At 38.4% G+C, this 18,547-nt stretch overlaps 3 protein-coding genes across 3 annotated transcripts; 1 reads left to right on the forward strand and 2 right to left on the reverse strand.

Annotated features, from left to right (window-relative positions):
• Positions 1 to 97: 97 nt before the first annotated feature.
• LOC110157484 (KN motif and ankyrin repeat domain-containing protein 1-like) lies at positions 98 to 5,130 on the reverse strand. The gene is made up of 10 exons (XM_055153783.1): positions 3,102 to 5,130; positions 2,905 to 3,027; positions 2,442 to 2,550; positions 2,210 to 2,380; positions 2,050 to 2,147; positions 1,583 to 1,798; positions 1,281 to 1,423; positions 987 to 1,187; positions 566 to 664; positions 98 to 494 (listed from the first exon to the last, which is right to left on the reverse strand). The coding sequence occupies exons 1-10, from the start codon at positions 5,089 to 5,091 to the stop codon at positions 447 to 449; spliced, it is 3,198 nt and encodes a 1,065-aa protein (XP_055009758.1). The 5' UTR covers positions 5,092 to 5,130; the 3' UTR covers positions 98 to 446.
• A 3,879-nt stretch (positions 5,131 to 9,009) lies between these two features.
• LOC110157379 (fructose-1,6-bisphosphatase 1-like) lies at positions 9,010 to 11,398 on the forward strand. Its single transcript, XM_020921705.2, has 8 exons — positions 9,010 to 9,248; positions 9,594 to 9,756; positions 9,855 to 9,947; positions 10,186 to 10,326; positions 10,408 to 10,545; positions 10,619 to 10,738; positions 10,807 to 10,996; positions 11,080 to 11,398. The coding sequence occupies exons 1-7, from the start codon at positions 9,079 to 9,081 to the stop codon at positions 10,993 to 10,995; spliced, it is 1,014 nt and encodes a 337-aa protein (XP_020777364.1). The 5' UTR covers positions 9,010 to 9,078; the 3' UTR covers position 10,996; positions 11,080 to 11,398.
• A 655-nt stretch (positions 11,399 to 12,053) lies between these two features.
• c9 (complement component 9) lies at positions 12,054 to 15,819 on the reverse strand. The gene is made up of 11 exons (XM_020921762.2): positions 15,712 to 15,819; positions 15,542 to 15,629; positions 15,009 to 15,165; positions 14,453 to 14,594; positions 14,244 to 14,382; positions 13,894 to 14,163; positions 13,580 to 13,820; positions 13,371 to 13,499; positions 13,091 to 13,266; positions 12,786 to 13,017; positions 12,054 to 12,717 (listed from the first exon to the last, which is right to left on the reverse strand). The coding sequence occupies exons 1-11, from the start codon at positions 15,777 to 15,779 to the stop codon at positions 12,560 to 12,562; spliced, it is 1,800 nt and encodes a 599-aa protein (XP_020777421.2). The 5' UTR covers positions 15,780 to 15,819; the 3' UTR covers positions 12,054 to 12,559.
• Between the last annotated feature and the right edge of the window lie 2,728 nt (positions 15,820 to 18,547).

Genomic DNA, 18,547 nt, shown 5'->3' on the forward strand with positions numbered 1-18,547 from the left:
AAATTTTTTTTCTATCACTTTAAAACTAATGCCAACATTTTTGTACAGTTTCAAAACTTGCCAGTTAAGTGAGCAAACACAGTTCATTGGCATGACATATCAATTTTTCAACCTTACACTCATCTCAATATCAAAACACATGCCTAACACACTGATAGTCTTTACCCAGCTTGCCACTGTACACTCTCTTTTTATGTTTCAACATCAGACTCACCAAAACCCTACAATTTTATCAAAGACTGGCCAAAGACATAGGGGGCACAACATAACACAGGAATCACAATATGGAGGGATGCTCTAGTTAGGCTAGAAGTACTAGAAAGTGTTACAAAAATGTGAATAGGTTTGCAAATTGTACAAAAGATAATTTCAGAAAATGTGCCAAAATGAAAAAAACTATAATAACATAGAGCCTTCAGGTGTCATGTACATCTCCATTCAAATACCTATTTTCTTCTGCCTGGGGATGAAGGTGGGGTGGGATCAACAGATGTCTGTTAAAACAAACACACATTTAGGGTTAAAATATTCGTAAAGTTAAAAGCAGATGAAAGACACAACATACCCCAGTGTTTCCTTTGGAGAAATTAGCGTGCGCATAAAGAAGCATTGCTATCTCTTTATGACCTCCCTCTAATGCAATAGACAAGGCAGTGCTTTCATCCTAAAAAGACATATTTTTAAATTATTAGTAAAAAAACAAACAAAAACACAAAAAAAACAGTGTGACATAGCATAGCCTAGTTGGGCAGATGTGGAGCTTGGCTGTGCCAGGCATTTTAAGAGATAGATAATACTGTATTTATCCTGAAGGAAATTCATTTTTGTCAGGCAGCAGAAAGATAATAATAAAATATAATAATAATAACATCAGTAGTTCAATTTATAGAGATTACTATAATTACAAAATAAACATGTAACGTAAATGGTTAAAGTAGCTCCTTTTGTCAGAATGCTAACTACTCTTAGTATCAGAATTTGCATACACTGTCTGTAAGGGTAGCATCACAGTTGGGTTGCTGCAGCAGAAATTTCACTATTTCTTTATGGCCGTGTTCACTGGCACACATCAGTGCTGTGGAGCCCTCATCATCCTGCAGGTTGACCTCTGCCCCCTGCTCCAGTAACGCTTGCACCATTTCCAAATTCCCATGGCTCACCGCGAGCATCAGCGCTGTTTGCCCGGCCTGCACGAGAGTGAGAGGAAAGACAAGACACACTGGCATATTGTACAATGTTATTCAGAAAAACATCTGAAAGGCTCCAAAAGTGACTCATACCTGACTGGCCTTAGCATTGACATCTCCTTTAGAGAAAAGCTCCTTCACAATACTCATGTGCTCAGGAGAGGACACCTGTGCAAGTGCTGCCAGCATTATGGGAGTGTAACCTGCTTTATTCTGCTGATTTACATTACACACATCTGTTGGAACAGAACGGGTAGTTGGTCAGCCATAGTATTCCAACACAAAAGACATCTTGGTATTTCTCATGTCTCTGCTAAGGATTATCCCATCTTTGCTGCCCCCTAATGGTCATGCAGCTTGTGTACAGCAATTTTAAGTCAATGTACTACTTTTACCTGTTTTAAGTAATTTCTTGACAACCCCAAAGTTGGAGTATGACACACAGTAGTGCAGAGCTGTGTTTCCATTGCTGTCAGCCATATTGACCACATACTGCAGCACCAAGGGTGAAAAATCTTGAAAAGCAGAGAGGTAAATCTCTACTGCATGAGGGGCAGCAGACTTCTGGCTGGATATGTTAAACCATTCTTGTTTAAGCGTTTGAATAGCGTCTTTCTACCATGGATAAAAAAACAAATTATCAGTTTAAGATATCATAATAGTTACTAAGTAGATGCCTTGGTGTAAGTAGTTTTCACAGCCTTTTTTATACATATGAACATATTCTTGATGACACCCTGTCTGTGCCACACGCCACACCCAGCAAATGGCATGCCATTAAACATAGTGCATGTACAATGTCACATACCACTACAAATCATTCTGTTTAAATCAGAAAGAATTGTAAAAGAGTGAAAATAACTTACAAAATCCATAGTTCTTTTCTCTGTACCATCAGATAGGTGTATCTTTAGGTTTTGGCAGGCAGACAGCATTTTTTCACTTAATTTAAACCTACAACTAAAATAAAACAATGTTTAGACTTGGAGACTGTAGTACATACTTAAAATGCGCCTCTGTACCTTTCTTGTAAAGATGATTTAGCTGATCCTTTTGGCCGTTTGCTCGACAAATGTTTGTTGTATTTTTTTTCCTTTGATCCTTCATTATTGGTCTTAATAATTGCAGCTTTGTTTGCGTGTACTGTAGCTGTCCCAGTGTCACTGGTAATATTTGGTGAAAGTGGCTCCAATCTGAATACATTTTCAGAGTTGACATACATGCAAAAATCATGTTTGTATATTCAAGTCTTACCCTGTGGTCACCCCCATTAGCCGCATGTTCTTTCTGGAGGTACTGCAACTTTGGTCACTGTTCTTCTTCTTACATACAGACCATGGGTTAGTGCCTTGCATTGCCTTGTCTGGAAGTAAAGGCAAGCAAGCTAAAATTAATATGAAGATGTTTTAGCACAAAAAAATGATATCCATCCATTACAGACATAGTATAAGGAAACCTAACGTCTGCAAAGCTATATTCAGTTTTGGTCTGACTACCACAAACTGTTCTGTGGTTGCAAAACCAAATCTCATTCCAAAGATTTCAAGTGCATCCCTCCAAAGTAAAATCAGCCAAACCAATGGTCAGCCACTTCCCCTGAACCCACCCAGAATTTAAACTGGCCTTTGGGAGTGGTCAAGGAAGAACAAACCTCAACCTCTATTTACAGTTCAAATAACTTGGGAAACTCAGTTTTAAATTTAAAATGTATGTTTACCTTGCAGAGTCGATGATGTCTGCTGCTCTAACATTTGTATCATTCTTTTCACCTCATTTGGTTTAGCACCGGTGAAAGTGTCATCATCTGCACCCATCACTTGGAATTCTTTGTGTGTTGTCTCTAAAAAACACATTTTGAATTAATTTTACTATTTCAAAAACATATAATATATTTTGCTAGTATAAAATGTCAACCTGATGTATCCGAAGCAGTCCCGTCATTCCTCTCTTGAATGATTTTGCAGAGCTGGGTGGGGCTGGCATTCCTCTGGCTAGATTTATGTTGGTTTGAAATACACGTCTTCTCTTCTTTGAGCAAGTCTTTGTGCTCTGTGAGAAATCGCTGCATCGCTTCAATATAGTAATTCAGTTCAGTATCTTTTAATGATTGATTTGCCATGATTTCTCTGCTTTCTTTGGGTGGGGAATCCAATATCTTTCCCTCTCCAACACCAATGCTCCTTGTTTTTAAAGGATCAGGTAAATGTGATGGTCCAGATGCCATATTCCGGGTTTTTATTCCAATCAGAAAATTCTCATTAATATTTATAAAGCCCACACTAGCATCTCGTGTTACCTTGCCGACTAAGTTTGGCTGCAATGTTTCACTGTCAAAAACATGAGTGGTGCCCACACCGATTGTGCGAGTCTGCAGAGGAGCCTGGATGTCTTGGACCCTGCTTCCCACAGATACTGTCCTTGTGACCGTTGTGGGAGTATTTGTATGCTTGTCCTGGCTTTTGATTACAGTGTTAGTGATTGAGTCTGTGTTGAATGCTTGTTTGGTGTTTGTAAAGCGGGATACTAAATTGCGCACTGTGTTAGTATGTTGAGAAGCTGTCTCAGCAGAAGCCATGACACCCTGATCAATGCAATGATCTCTAGAAAAATTCACATTAACTGAAGATACCCCGCTGTCCGACCAATGTTTGTCTGTGTTGGTTCCTGTATCACAAAGATTTATGCATGTTCCAACTCCTTGTGATGTTGCCAAAATCTGGAACCCTGTGTTCTTATCTGCTGTGTCAACCATTTCTCTAGCTACCCACTGAACGGTTGGTCCAGAACGTACATTTTGCAGAATCATCCTGCAACACGATATTCCCACACTTTTCATCTCTGTCACTTCCCCTGTGCTAGCGTCACAAACTGTCACGTGATTCCCCACTGCTTGGCTTTTTGTGGATGGTCTGGCCTCTATACTTGTGTTCACCGTAGATGGTGAAGCACTGGAAGCTTTGTTCATTTTCTTATTATTTCTTTCTTCTGCTGCTTGGAGTTCTAATTTTAATCGGTTCATCTCTATTTGAAGAGTGGATTCTTTGAGCTCTGCTTCCAAATAACCAATTCTATCTTTTAAAGAATAAATAATTTCTTGTTGAGCTAAAATCTCATCATCTCTCTGTGAGTTAATTCCAAGGTTGTTTTCAGTAACATCAATTGCAATAGACCTCATCTGTTTTTCACTGCTTTGACAATGATGCTCACAACATACAAAATCCCTTTCTTTATCAGTACCAGTTGCTACAGACCTTGTAATTTTGTCACATAAATATGAATTTCTTTGCCATGCATGCAAAAGATCAGGCTTGTATTGTTGCTCCACTGACTGTACCTTTTCAGGTAGTTCCTTAGACTCTCCTAATTGAATGTTCTTCTTTTGGACTGAGTCATCAACATATTGCATTGAAATGTCAAACCTTTCTTGACTATTGGCCATTTTCCAGGCAGGATTGGTATCTTCATCTTTGTGTTTCTTGAGCTCATATAAAAGTTGCCTCTTATCTTCTTGAAGAATTGAAATCTTCAATTCTAAAACAGGGATGAGTTTGACCTGTTCTTCCAGCTCCTTCAGCTTCTGTAATGCTGCTACCATCTGCTCACGGACATTCTGCAGCTGCACAGAGCCCAGCCCGGTTACTGGTGTGCTTCTCCCAGAGCTCTGTGGGCTCACTTTGAGGGACTGAGTGCTGCCTGCAGAAGAGCCAATATAAGCAGGGAGATTTCCAGTTGCTCCTGGCTGGTATCCATCCTTAAATTGATTATAAGCACCTAGGCCAGTGAAGAGGGAAGAGGATTCAGGACAACTTAGTCCTCCAAAGCTTGCTAGTCTTCGTCTGGGAAGGGGCTGAGGTGGAGCTGGGCTGACGACTTCTTGCATTTCCTGAGTGGCTTTTTCCTCCATACATTGTGATTCTTCAATATCGGACACTTTAGTATTATTACGTGATATTTTCTTATCTGTAATAAAATTATGAGGAGGAGGAAGGGGAGGACGCCCTCGAGTTGAGCGGGATGTAGCCACTTCTTTTGTACCATCTTTGTTAGACAGTAGAGATTCTGCTGAATGCCATTGACTGGATGAAGCAACATTTGGAGATGCTTCTGCATTATCTGAGGCTCCTCTGAGCCTCTTCTTAAAGCTTAGCCGCTTAATGGTGGTAGCCGGTAAACTTTCCACACATGTGGTGCATGTGAATTTGGATTGAGAAATGTAGTCAATATCCAAGTCTTTACAGAAACAGCCACCTGGGGAAAAAAAAAATATATATATATATGTTATAAAACATATTCTCTATATACTTAAGTTGTGTTTGTTTACCTCGTTGAGTTCACCTTGGTCTTGCTAAGTCTAACAACTGTTAACATCCCAAAGGCTTTTTTATCCTCTGAGACTGTTCCACTCAGTGGGAGGGACATCACATTTACCAATCATAGAGTCACTGCGTTCACAACCTACTTCACTCTAAATAATATGTCTCACTACAGAGACTATTTTAGCCCATAATTACCCTTTAGCTCGCCCTTAAAATGCATAACCATACTTTGGGCAGGCTTTCTCAACCTCAGACATAATCCCAAAACCAGTGGCATAAGAAACATTTCTCACAAAAACATGGTAGATTATATATAACTTTTCTAATTAATGTAATAATGAAGTTTTAAAACATACTTACTTTTGTTGTAAGCTCATATTTGTCTGTTAATATATAATAATATTAATGATGTAACAATATCCTAAAAATAAAATAAAAATACCTGGCATGACTTTAACCACGAATCTTCCTCTGGCCATGTAGATCTGCATAAAAAATAGTCCAGTTTAATGTAAAACAAGCATTTGAAAACCTAATTCAATACGATGTAAAATACAAGAAAATATATCCTTAACTTCTCTGTGTACAGCTTTTCTTTTTGTCCTCTTGAGCAGTGCACCAGCTCTCAATGACAGCACACCTCACAATGCTTACACCCAGGAAATGCAATCCCAGGACATATTACGGGGGTTCTGCAAAGCCTTGCTCAGAAGAAAAAGCTGGATGTTGCACCAGGTATCAGCTTTTCATCTGTAAGCATCTTGTGTTTTATAGGTCGATCAGCAAGAAAATAAGATCTCTTTTTGCCCAGGATACTTTGGTTTTAAAATCTATCTAATGGGCTATTGCACAGTGTAAAACTGAATATAGTAATATTGAAATGTTGCAGCCTATATCTAAAATATGCTACTTAAAATAGATTACAAGTGATAGTTAGTTGCAATCTACTATAACATTTCCCCTTATAACCATGTGCATTACTGTTGGCCAGGTGAACTACGCACATATTTGCACTGACTTGTAGCCATCAGAAAATGTTGTTATAGCGTGTACTACTCACTTGTGCTGTTGTGTTCAAGGGAAAGGTGTAGTTTATCAAATACTAAAGCATCAAAAGCGCAGTAGTTGTAGTTACTCGGTATGTTATTTTCCGTAAGACCGTAATCGTACAGCAGAAGTAATATAAGAGGAGTCAGGTAGACCGCATTGCATTATTAATGTACCCTAAAATAAAGTGAGCGCAGTAAATAGGCCTTCCCCTGTTTAATTTGGCCAAGTAATTATTCTTTTATTCTTTAGTACCATTGACTTTGGTCTATAGGCCACAGAAACACAGTAGCAGCCTATACAACAAGAGTGACATCGTGTGGACATAATAAATTATGCAAGCGTTACAATAACGGACTGCTACTTCAAAATAAACAAATAAACAGTGTTGGGAGTAACGCGTTATAAAAGTAACGAATTACAGTAATGCATTACTTTTTGCTGTAACGCAGTAATGTAAGGCATTACAGGGGAAAAAATAGTAATATTTTACTCGGTACAAATGCGCGTTACAGTGTTTTTTTTTTTTAACCTGGATTGAAGTGGTGGGTTTTTCTTCATACAAATTCGCTAAAATCACCTCGATATCAGCAGCGGTGAAACGCCGGAGATGCGCCCTCATAGACCTTCAGGTAACCGCGGGCGAAAGGACTGACAAAGAACTCCACGCTGTTTAGACCTGGTTTAGACCTGGGTCAGTTCTGGTTTAGACCTGGTTTACGCTCGTCCTTCCCTCTATCGCAGTTCACTTTTCGCTGTCTCGCAGATTTTTTTATTTATTTATTTATTTTTGTGTGTGCAATTTTGCATGCCCTGTTTTTTTTTTTTTACATTGTATGAATGCGTATTGCGTTCCTCCCGCTGCGTCCTGACTGGCCAAGGGACTCCTGTCTCCTGTACAGTACAGTACAGAATGTGTTCAGCTGCCAAATTTAAATACATGTTCAGTCTCTAGCAGTGTGATTCTGAAGTGCTGTACGGTTGCAAGTTTTCTCCCCGACGAAAACCCACAACGTCGACGAAACGTTCTGCACCGACAAAGGCTCCTGCGCTCGCACCCAAAAGGCAGAGGAAGATGCAAACCATCACACAAAAAGTTGGACTTCTGGACACGCTGAAGGAAGGTAGAAGTTACGCGCTGTAACAGACTCTTGCACCGGCTCGGGTACCTGCAAATAGTTGCTGAAATCAGGGCCGCGAGCCCGAGCAGCAGGGTCCATAAAGAGCGAACGGGTGACAGCCGCTCTTACCTCCTTGAGGTGCGGAGCAGAGCCGCTCCTTTCTCCTGCGATCACCTTCAAGACCGACCTGACAGTGAGTCCTGTTTTAGTCCTAGTTCACTTCTAGTTTAGTCCTAGTTCACTTCTGGTTTAGTCCTGGTTCAGCTCTGGTTTAGTCCTGGTTTAGACCTGGTTTAGTCCTGGTTCAGTCCATATACAGCGCAAAAGTTATTTTGGTGAGAGTAACTTAAAGTAATGCAATAGTAATGTAATGCCTTACATTTTAAATGCAGTAATATTGTAATGTAACGAATTACTTTGAAATGACAGTAATAGGTAATAAATAACGCATTACAGTTTCAAAGTAACTTGCCCAACAGTGCAAATAAATAAAAATGCAATGTAATAACATGGCGTAGATATTTATATATTTTAATGTATATATTATTACAGTTGTTTTTTTCTGTATTTTGTTCTATTAAGCTACCTAATCACTCACATAGTTGGTATGTGGTCATGGGTCAACATGCATAGTTTGTTTGATCATTTTTGCATCTCAGAGAATAGTCAAATGAATGACATAACAGTTAAGATAAAAGATATACCTTAAACCTCTGGCTCTATTGACACAATTGATGGACTGAAGGCCTCTGAGTAAAATACAGCCTGAGGTAGAGAATGATTGTACTGATTTGAACTTTAGAGGGTGCTTACACTTGTAGATTGGAACAATATACTGGGACAAAACCAACTAAACCTGGACTAGATCACGATCTAAACTAACAGCAGAACAACCAGCACCAAACTAAGTCAGGAGTAAACTATGTTTAGTCAAACCATGACCAACCCAGGAAAGTGTGAACACATTTTAACCTCATAGGCTATGTCTTCCAATTGCTTTAAAATCCACTTTTAGACATTTAAAGGTAAACAAATGCCTAGTGTTTGCTCTTTGTGTGTAATAATTTACAAATGAAATTACATATTGTTTTTTGTAAGTTTTGATTGCCTGTTTTAACATCTAGTTTTGCTGCCACAACTAGTTATCCTAATAGCAAGAGCTTTTTTTTTTTTTTTTTTTTTTTTTTCAAAGCACTTATTATCTTTGAACTTTGATCTTTAACCCTCTGTCTGTTAAGCATCTGGTTAAACCTTCCCCAATATGATAAGCAGCCTCTGTGATTGGCTGTGAGAGAAGCACACCCCTGCCCCCTCTCCTATCTCAGTGCAAGGTGCACATTTTTATACTTTGAGCAATAGGAGACATTTTTTCCCGGGTCCAGTGGCAGTCCCAGTCCACCAGACAACATGTCTGACAAAGCAGCCTTCGACACTAATGTGCTGACCCTCACCAGGTTTGTCCTGGAGGAGGGCAGGAAGGCACATGGGACAGGAGAGCTCACAAACCTTCTCAATTCTATCTGCACAGCTGTCAAAGCCATCTCCACCGCTGTCCGGAAGGCCGGGATCGCCAACCTGTGAGTATTCCTCTGTCAGGGAGAAGGGAGACTTATAAGTTATGTGTTTGAGGGTGACAGCCCTTTAGAAACATGCTATGCACCATAGTGTATGATGACAAATGACAAAGGGATCTCCAATTACCTTGCACCTGTACTCTAAAATATGTGAACCAAAAGTGTCCCCATTTATTAAATATGTTGAATGTTGAGAAGTGAATGTTGACCTGTTAAACTTAACCATAACTCTTAGCTTTCTTGTAGTCAAGAATCTACCCTGTCCAAGGCCAATAATGTGCTGCTGCAGCAGCTCACATTTATATTATATAATAATTATCTCTATTATTTCTGCATTTAATTTGACAGCTATGGCATTGCGGGGAGCACAAATGTCACAGGAGACCAAGTAAAGAAGCTGGATGTCTTGTCAAATGACTTGGTGATCAACATGATCAAGTCCTCCTTTACGTCCTGTGTGTTGGTGTCTGAGGAAGATGAGAAGGCCATCATTGTGGAACCAGAAAAGAGAGTATGATTTTGTGCCATTCTATCATCTATGTATGTCTGTTATATAATTTCTCATTAATTTTAGTTAATGATATGACTTTCATGGTTTGTTGATCACAGGGAAAGTACATAGTGTGCTTTGATCCCTTAGACGGTTCTTCAAATATTGACTGCCTTGTCTCAATTGGAACCATCTTTGCTGTCTACAGAAAGGTAAAACAAGTTTATAGTTTAATGGAAATACATTTTATAAACTAAAATAAATGGCTCAACTCTGTAGCAAGCACAAAATATTTTCTCACAGATTATTTTGTTTTATCTTGTCATGCTATAGGCTGTGTATCATTATAGAGCGCTAATTGTTGAGGAACCGGTTGTGCATAAGATAAAAAAAACACCAACTTATAACAGAGTTTTAAATATGATTTGGTACATATCTCCTTTTTTATAGACCACAGATGATGAGCCATGTGAGAAAGATGCCCTTCAGTCTGGAAGAAACATAGTGGCAGCTGGTTATGCTCTTTATGGCAGTGCCACTATGATGGTCCTATCTACTGGACAAGGAGTCAACGGCTTCATGCTTGACCCTGTAAGCATATATTGAAAACTAATATTACTACAATCTACTTAATATCTTCTGATATAATAATCTCTTTGTACATCTGCCCAGGCCATTGGTGAGTTTATTCTAGTAGATCGAGATGTAAAGATTAAGAAAAAGGGGAAAATATACAGTTTAAATGAAGGATATGCACAGCACTTTTTCCCAGATGTAACAGAGTACCTACAAAAAAAGAAATACCCAGAGGTACACCCAAAATATTACAGTAAATCTCATTTTGTTGTATAACATTGTTGTTATAATAATATTGATATTTCAGGATGGCTCTGCTCCATATGGTGGACGCTATGTAGGTTCTATGGTTGCAGATGTTCATCGCACTTTGGTGTACGGGGGAATCTTTTTATATCCAGCCAATGTCAAGAGTCCCAAAGGAAAGGTGAGCAGGTCTTACAGTCCCTTTCATATGGTATGATACATGCTCTAACTGAGTTTTCTGGGCTTTAGTTAAGACTGCTGTATGAATGCAACCCCATGGCATACATTATGGAGCAGGCAGGAGGTATGGCCACCACAGGGTCAATGAATGTTCTGGACATCGAGCCCACCTCCATTCACCAGAGGGTGCCAGTGGTCTTGGGCTCTCCTGATGACGTCAAAGAGTACATTGCAATCTACCAAAAACATGCCAAATGAGGTAGCATGCTATCACAAACTTATCTGGACAGAATTACATATAGGTTTATACACATAGTGTTTAAATATGTTTTTCCTTTGTAGAGAGAAGACATAATTTGCCACCACACCCCACCCCACATTGTGTGATAGAAGGAAGTGGTGTCAGTGTGTATCATTTGTATCTTACAATAAATATAGCATTTATATAAATAATGCATTTGTCTTTTTGTGTGCTGCTTATTTTGACTTTAGAACAACCAATTCTATTCTATAAATAAATAAGTTTGGACAAACGTCCTTGTCAAAGTCCGATCTCGGCAAATCTCAGAAGGAGGGCTGGGTTAGTACTATGGGAGACTGTATGGGGTTACTTTTGTCTCATTAATATTCACAAATGCACAGATAGTGATCTATAAATAGTCACTGATTTGTACATGTGTTTTGATATCCACAAATGCAAATTTAATATTGTATTTTGTTATTTACAAATAGATGTGTATTTGTAAATTTATCTTTTTTCATTTGCAAAAAAATATTTCATTTGTAAAACTGAAAATTATGTTTGTAAAATGTGATTCGCATTTGTGGATACAAAGTGAATTTTCGCATCTATTTACCAAAATACAAGTTACAAATATTAAATATGCATTTGTGGATATCAAAACACATGTACAAATCAATGACTATTTGTAGATCACCATCTGTGCATTTGTGAATATTAATGAGACAAAAGTAACCCCATAAGGCTGCTGAGAATATCAGGTGCCACAGTGGGGCGCCAGAGGCAAAAACTCTTCACTCACATTACCTAGAATGTTTGTAATGTGTCAGAGTTTTTTGTGGTACAGAGGCAGATTGGCAGCCTCACTTCTGTCAGTCTACCCCAGGGCAGTTGTGGCTATATCAGCAGTTTACCACCACCAAGTGTAGAGTGACTGAATAATTCCTGAAAACTGTAAAGCAACTTTGACCATTTAGGAAAATATAAGACTTTCATTTCATTATTATGAATACAAATAGAAACTGCTTTAAAAAAATAAATAAATAAATCAAGCCTTATAACCTGTGCCCTTATGGTGTTGTGTTGGGCAGTATCAGCATTTCACTCTCACAATACAAACCACCGATAGCAGCCAATTCAAACTAATAATTTCAATATATTTAATTATTGTCAGCTCCATGATGATGATACTTTATTGTTGTAAATTGTAGCAACTGGGAAAAAGTATCTTAATCTGCAAACTCTATCACCCACTCACCCACACTTATTTAACCAAAGCCTTTGTATCTGCAGCTGTACTTGCATACTGTAATCCTAATCCTGCAACCTTGACCACTGCAAAAGAAGCTTCACTTCTAATAATCTTATACAAAGATACAGACAAAACAACAAATAAACTGAACTCTAAACCAGAATTTAGCAGATCAGTATCTTCAGATCATCACATAATATGATGCATTTGCAGTTCAATAAACAACTTCATCATTGCTGAACATATAAAAAGTGATAAAACATGTGGTGTTGTTTCGTAAATCCTTCCTGTTTACTTTTTGCTGAATAATTGAAAATAATTCACAATTCTCAGCAATACTCCTCAGCTCGAATTTCTCCAACACAAGATGCGCTCTGGAGGCCTTCTGTGTTGCAGGTGCGTGTTCTGCTGCGCTTCCCAAGTACACATTCAGAGTAAACTGACCAGCACCCCCAGTTACCAATCTGGGCCACAGTGGGTATGTCCTCTGAAAGATAGTCAATGTCAGAACAGTCAAAAAAGCTTGTTGTATTGTTTAAATCTTTGTTTACTTACGGATGTTCTGAGATTTGACTAAGTAATTTTGGCAGGCCAGGCCGCCGTAGGAAGGAGGGCACAAGCACTGACACTCTCCGTCGATCAATGCAGGGGTGCCTCCGTTATGACAGGGCTTACACTTACATGGACTGTACTCTGCCACATACTCTGCTAAAGCTCTCTTTATGTTGGCTACTAAAGTATTGGCATTGGGTAGATCTAGTGGCACCAGTGTGTAGATAGGCTCTGGCTGTCAGATGAAAACACATTAATAATAAAAAACACAAGTGTCTAATTGTACTCTGAATTAGAAAAGTCCATACATCACTGTCAAGGAGTGTGGGTTCGTCCCCAATTGATCTAGCCCAGTTCTGAAAGGTCGTCATGTCCAGTATCCCCTCTTTGCCCAGTTGGGTCTTCATGCCAGCAGCAGCCGAAGGACTGCCTCCATAAATGGCAGACACTACTCTGTCCACAACAGCTTTACCAAATGTTTCATCTATGGTACATGAGTAGAATGACTATTATCTCAAATGATGCATATTGTGCAAGTGCAAGTCACCACTACAGTTATTCATTTCATTATTAAAGAGATGGACACACCTTCGTTCTTTGCAGTAAGTGATTTACAATCATCTGTACCAAAGTTGCCTGAAGCATCAATAGACTGACTGGCAGCACTGGCAGAGATTCCTATTTTGACACATTCTTGTAATGTTCTTTCTGTTATTTCTGCAAGTAAAAAATACAAATATAAAAACAAAGAACAAATAACTACTACTACTGTGACATGTAAACTGAAGCACTCATACTTTTCTTCTTGATCGAGTCCTGATTGAGAACATAGACAAGATCATAGTAACCACCATGTCTTCCGTTTTTGGTGTAGTGCGTTCCATAGTCCTCAATGAAGGAAAAATATATACTCTTCTCATATTCTAGTGGGAGTCTTTTAACATCCTCCACAAAACCCAGTGCAACTTGGAGATCATTAGAACGCATCCTGTATGTGCTTAGTTGTATGGACCCTTTAACACGTATGAAACTCTTGTTCTGTAGGTAAAAGACAGAAGACATACAGTTCAAGTCCAGTAAATATGTAAACAATGGTGCAATCTAGTGGTACCTTTATGGTGGTGTACTCTGACACAGCCCTAACCATGTTTTTCTTCTCTACTTGTGGATCAAAGCTCACTTGTCCCGTAACAGGTGGGGGTCCACCTGTATTCCCATTTGTACTCCCATCTGTGCTCCCACCTGACGTGGAGGGCTCACTGGGACTAAATTTGAAGGACAGTCCAACGTGAACTTTAGAGGATATATCTGTGAGTATTTCTGTGAGAAGAGTGTGTGAATCTTCATAAATCTCCCTGGAAACAGTCTCTTTCACCACAGTCTGGGGAAAAGCAATATAGGACTTTCAGCCATGTATACAAACACAACTGACGCATAAGTACAAGAGCAGGCTTTCTAGACCTGATAACTGAGGACTCCAACGTTCCAAGGTACTCTGTCATATATTCCAGAGGATGGGTTTCTCACTCTCTCACACCTCCCACCAAAATAGTCATTGTAAAATGGGTTTTGTCTGGGATCTGCACTTAATGGATTGATTCTGTTGCAAAGACACAATCAAAGAATTACATTTTAATTGCCATACAGAATTAAATTACAATAATCCTTACCCATATCCTGCTCTCCTGCCATGCTCACTATTGATCAGATTAAGACTCCCACACGGTTTACGCACAGGGTCACAATCCTCGTCATACCCATCTTCACAATCCCAATCCCCATTGCACATAAGCCTCTTTTTGATACATTGGCCTGGTCAGATGTGGAAATGACAAAATTGTAAAATGTAGAATTAAATTTTCATCAAATCCAGTGAAAAATTAAGAAAGCCCAGGAAGAATATAATAATAATAATAATAATAATGGGGATCCAATAAATAAATAAATTAATTAATTAAGCAAGCAACTTGAAATAATGTTTTATTTCCAGTACGAGTAGGCAGTTAAGTCTATAAAAATAATTTGATCAGCAACCTCAGCATTGAAGATGAAGTTTGTATTAAATATGAATATGTTACTGAATATCTATGTTACTGAATGTTATTGAATATCTATTTTAGACTTTGTAGTAAACATATAGCACATTTTAATTTTTACCTATGACTAAATAGATAAGACTATGATTAATACAACTATATTTACTACATAAAAGAGAAAACATTTTACCTGACTCCACACTGCACTGGAACTCACTGACAGAACAATTACGAGCTGGTGGCTTGACACATGCTTGACTTGTTGTGCAGGCCTCTCTCTCCCCTAAAGAGCCTTTGCACGGTCGGCCTCCAAACTGCCCAAACACCTCTATGGTCCGGGAGCGCCTCTGGTGTTAAGATCAGGGTTTTAGTTTCAATTCAAGTTAAGGCTGGACACATTGTTTTTCATTTTTAGTTTACTCTCTCAACACAAGCTTTTACTTGGAAACAACAAAATAGCCCAATTTACACCTGTATGTATTATTTTAATCAAAAGGTCCCAAAATGCTTTTTTTTTTTACACAAAGTCACTCTGTAATTTAACACAAAATATTTCCAATCTTGTACTCATATTCAGACATTCAAAATAATTTTGACTAAAAATACATAATTGTTTTCCAAAATTACATGTCCCAATATGTGCAATTTTGGCTCTTTTTACCCACCAATGTCAAAAATTCTAATTCTAAAAATGTTTTTTGTTTTATTACAAGGAAAACTTACTCGTGTTTTTGAACAAGGATCACAAACAGTCCAGTCAGACCACCGGCCCCAGACACAGTCTACCGGAGGAGGGTCTGGTAAATCTGCCCTGAAAATGTCAGGAAATGCAATAAACAACAGGCATAACCCAAATCCATAACTTATGATTTTATAAAACAGGAAATACCTACGTTCTTCCTTCAAACAGACACATTGTGAGACAGAGGCCACAGAGTGCAATCTGTAGAGCGGTTCTCATGTTGAAGTAGGTTCGTGTGAGTATGTGTGGTGATGCACTGTTTGTCGTTCTTGCATTTATCTTCCTCATATTGCTCTTTCATTAATGATTATACAAAAGATTGGAGTTGCGATACTATTTACATTATTGATTTCAGTGCCCGGAAAGCACTGACGTATGTCCCAAAACTGAGCCCTTAAGTTAAGTTAAGTTAGAAAGAAGGGGCAAAGTAAACTATACAGAGGATTTTACTGTAAAGTTGGGAAACAAAATGCAGCTACACCTCTTACGATAATACATTTTTAAGTATGTAGAATATTATTGAATCCTAAAATAGAATTTCCCCCCCAAAACAATTCTATATGTACAGTATTGTTAATGAACACTTAATGAGTCATGGAAATTATTTTTCAACTCTCTACAGCTTAAATCTAATCATAGTGCAGAAAATGTATCTTAAAATCTGCAAAATCTACTCATTGCTCCCCATTTCTTTTAGCCTACTAAATCAATCAATTAAACTTTATTTGTAAAACACCAAATCTGGGTCTAAGGTGAGATTCTATAGTATAGAGATACCTTTTATAACCTCTATTAGATTTTTGGTCACTTTGCTCTCTTAACATGTATGCCTCCATATGAAAACAATCAAAATTGTTGAATCTGTGCTCAAAGATGTTATTGATTAATTTAACCAACCTGCATCCATAGAGTGATTAGGATAATGTAACTGTTGTTTTTTTTAGTTACATCTTCAAGGGCGTAGGTTTGGATAGGGATGGTGGGGACATGCCACAACAAAAATTTGGGGAAGACAAAATAGTCCCTACCAATATTTGCCATTTTATTTTAATAAACAAAAATATAAATTTCTGATATTTTTCCAAACTCAAATAGTATTAATTTAACACATTTTGTTTATTAGACGTTCTGAGATGTATTCAGTGATATGACGACAGGGTTACACCTGCCGCTGTTTCATTGGCTGCAACAGAGTGATGTCATTAGTGGTGCCGGGAGTCTAAACTGGAGAAGCGGCAGGACAGTGCAGCACCCGAAGATGACGACTTGAGCAGGCGTTTGTGAAAACGCTGCGCACCAAACTTAGAAGAAATTTTCAAAAGGAACTTACTTAGCTACATCTTCAATTAAATTTCCCTTATGAGTCGCCGCCGAAAAAGAATGACTATCGCATGAATCTATTAAAATAACTATCGCCACAAGTGCACCTCCCAAACGGAGCCCTACTCGTGCGCTGTTAGCAGCCGGACTGATAATTTGCTGATAATGTCCCCACCAAAGCTGAGACCAAACCTTCGTCCTTGTACATCTTTCTTACACGGGGACATAAAGATCAACTACAAATACCAAACCTTCCGATGTCATACTTATATAAATACAATATTTCAACGGATCATACAAGGAATTTGTTTGATTTTTACAAAATATAAAAATGCTCTATTTATACATACTCTATTATTGACTGAAAAGTGTTGATATTGCACACCGTGGCGCCCTACTTTAGTAGCCCGTTTTATGGACAGTTGCATTACCATGTATGCCCTCTAGATGGGAACAGTGATACATTCCCTGAAATAGTACCGATGTGTCGCAACCGTAAATAAGCATTTAATTAAACTTCATAGACTAAAATTTATGATAAATTTGCCCCTCTCCTGCACAGCAATTCCAGCGGCTCCATCGTTTCTTTAATAAATGGATAGTTAGACTGCAACAGGAAGTTTTTTACTGTTGCACTATAGTCTGTCATGTGATGTGGGACGTTTTGCTGATTCTGCGTGTTTTGTTCTTCAAATGACTTGCGCTTTTTAGGGTCAATGGCACACACACGTAATGTAGACACAAGAGTGGTAATTGTTGTTGGAAGGCTACTGAGTACTTTTTAAATTATGCAATAATAATAATACCATTTGTTAAGTAAGTTACTCTCTTTTGTACTCTCAGGGTGACTGTCTGCCGTTTTAAGGGCTGCTCAGGGCCTCTATATTCTCCTCCTGACCACCATGTTCAGGTTCTTTCTGCCCCAGTGCCCTCCAGATGATGGCATTGAAGATAGCAGAGTGATAATCCTGAGTAGAGACCTATGTGGGACCAGTCCATTGGTAATGCTTATTATCTTTGTCGTCTGCTGGAATTATGTATGCAACAAATCCACAATAACAATCATTTTCTGAAATATCATAACATCAGCCAACCATCTACTTTTGACGTTTGCAGTTTCACAAACTCACCGTGATAAAGCCGGTATGGGTTTGGGTATAGTCTTGTGGTCATGGCATGTTGGAGAAGCACAACTATGTGCTGAAGTCATCACTTTTATGGGGTCCGAGAGCTTCCTCCTGGCTTTCAGGAAACCAGAGGGATAAGGTGCTTGGCTTTTACTAAAAAGACTTCCTGTTTTCACAAGGGGTTCAAACTGGGATGGACTATTGCTTACTTCACTGTAACTGACACATTTGACTCATATGTCATCTTAACATACTGACAATTCAGATGCCTCTATGTTTAATGCCATTCAATAAAATCTATCTATCTATCTATCTATCTATCTATCTATCTATCTATCTATCTATCTATCTATCTATCTATATATATATATATATTGGTTGGTATATATGTCAGGACAATATTTGTACTTTTTAGCGTACTGAGTTATTAGTTCTCTAACTGTTAGAAGCCTGTCCTTAAAACATAGTTATATTTAGGGTAATATTAAATTGGTTGTTAAAACCCTATCTCCTGGATCAGATATATAGGCTTATTTGAAA

The sequence above is a fragment of the Boleophthalmus pectinirostris genome, unplaced genomic scaffold (genome assembly GCF_026225935.1).
Source record: "Boleophthalmus pectinirostris isolate CB_2022bp ecotype Guang Dong unplaced genomic scaffold, ASM2622593v1 HiC_scaffold_18, whole genome shotgun sequence".
NCBI classification, from domain to species: domain Eukaryota; kingdom Metazoa; phylum Chordata; class Actinopteri; order Gobiiformes; family Gobiidae; genus Boleophthalmus; species Boleophthalmus pectinirostris.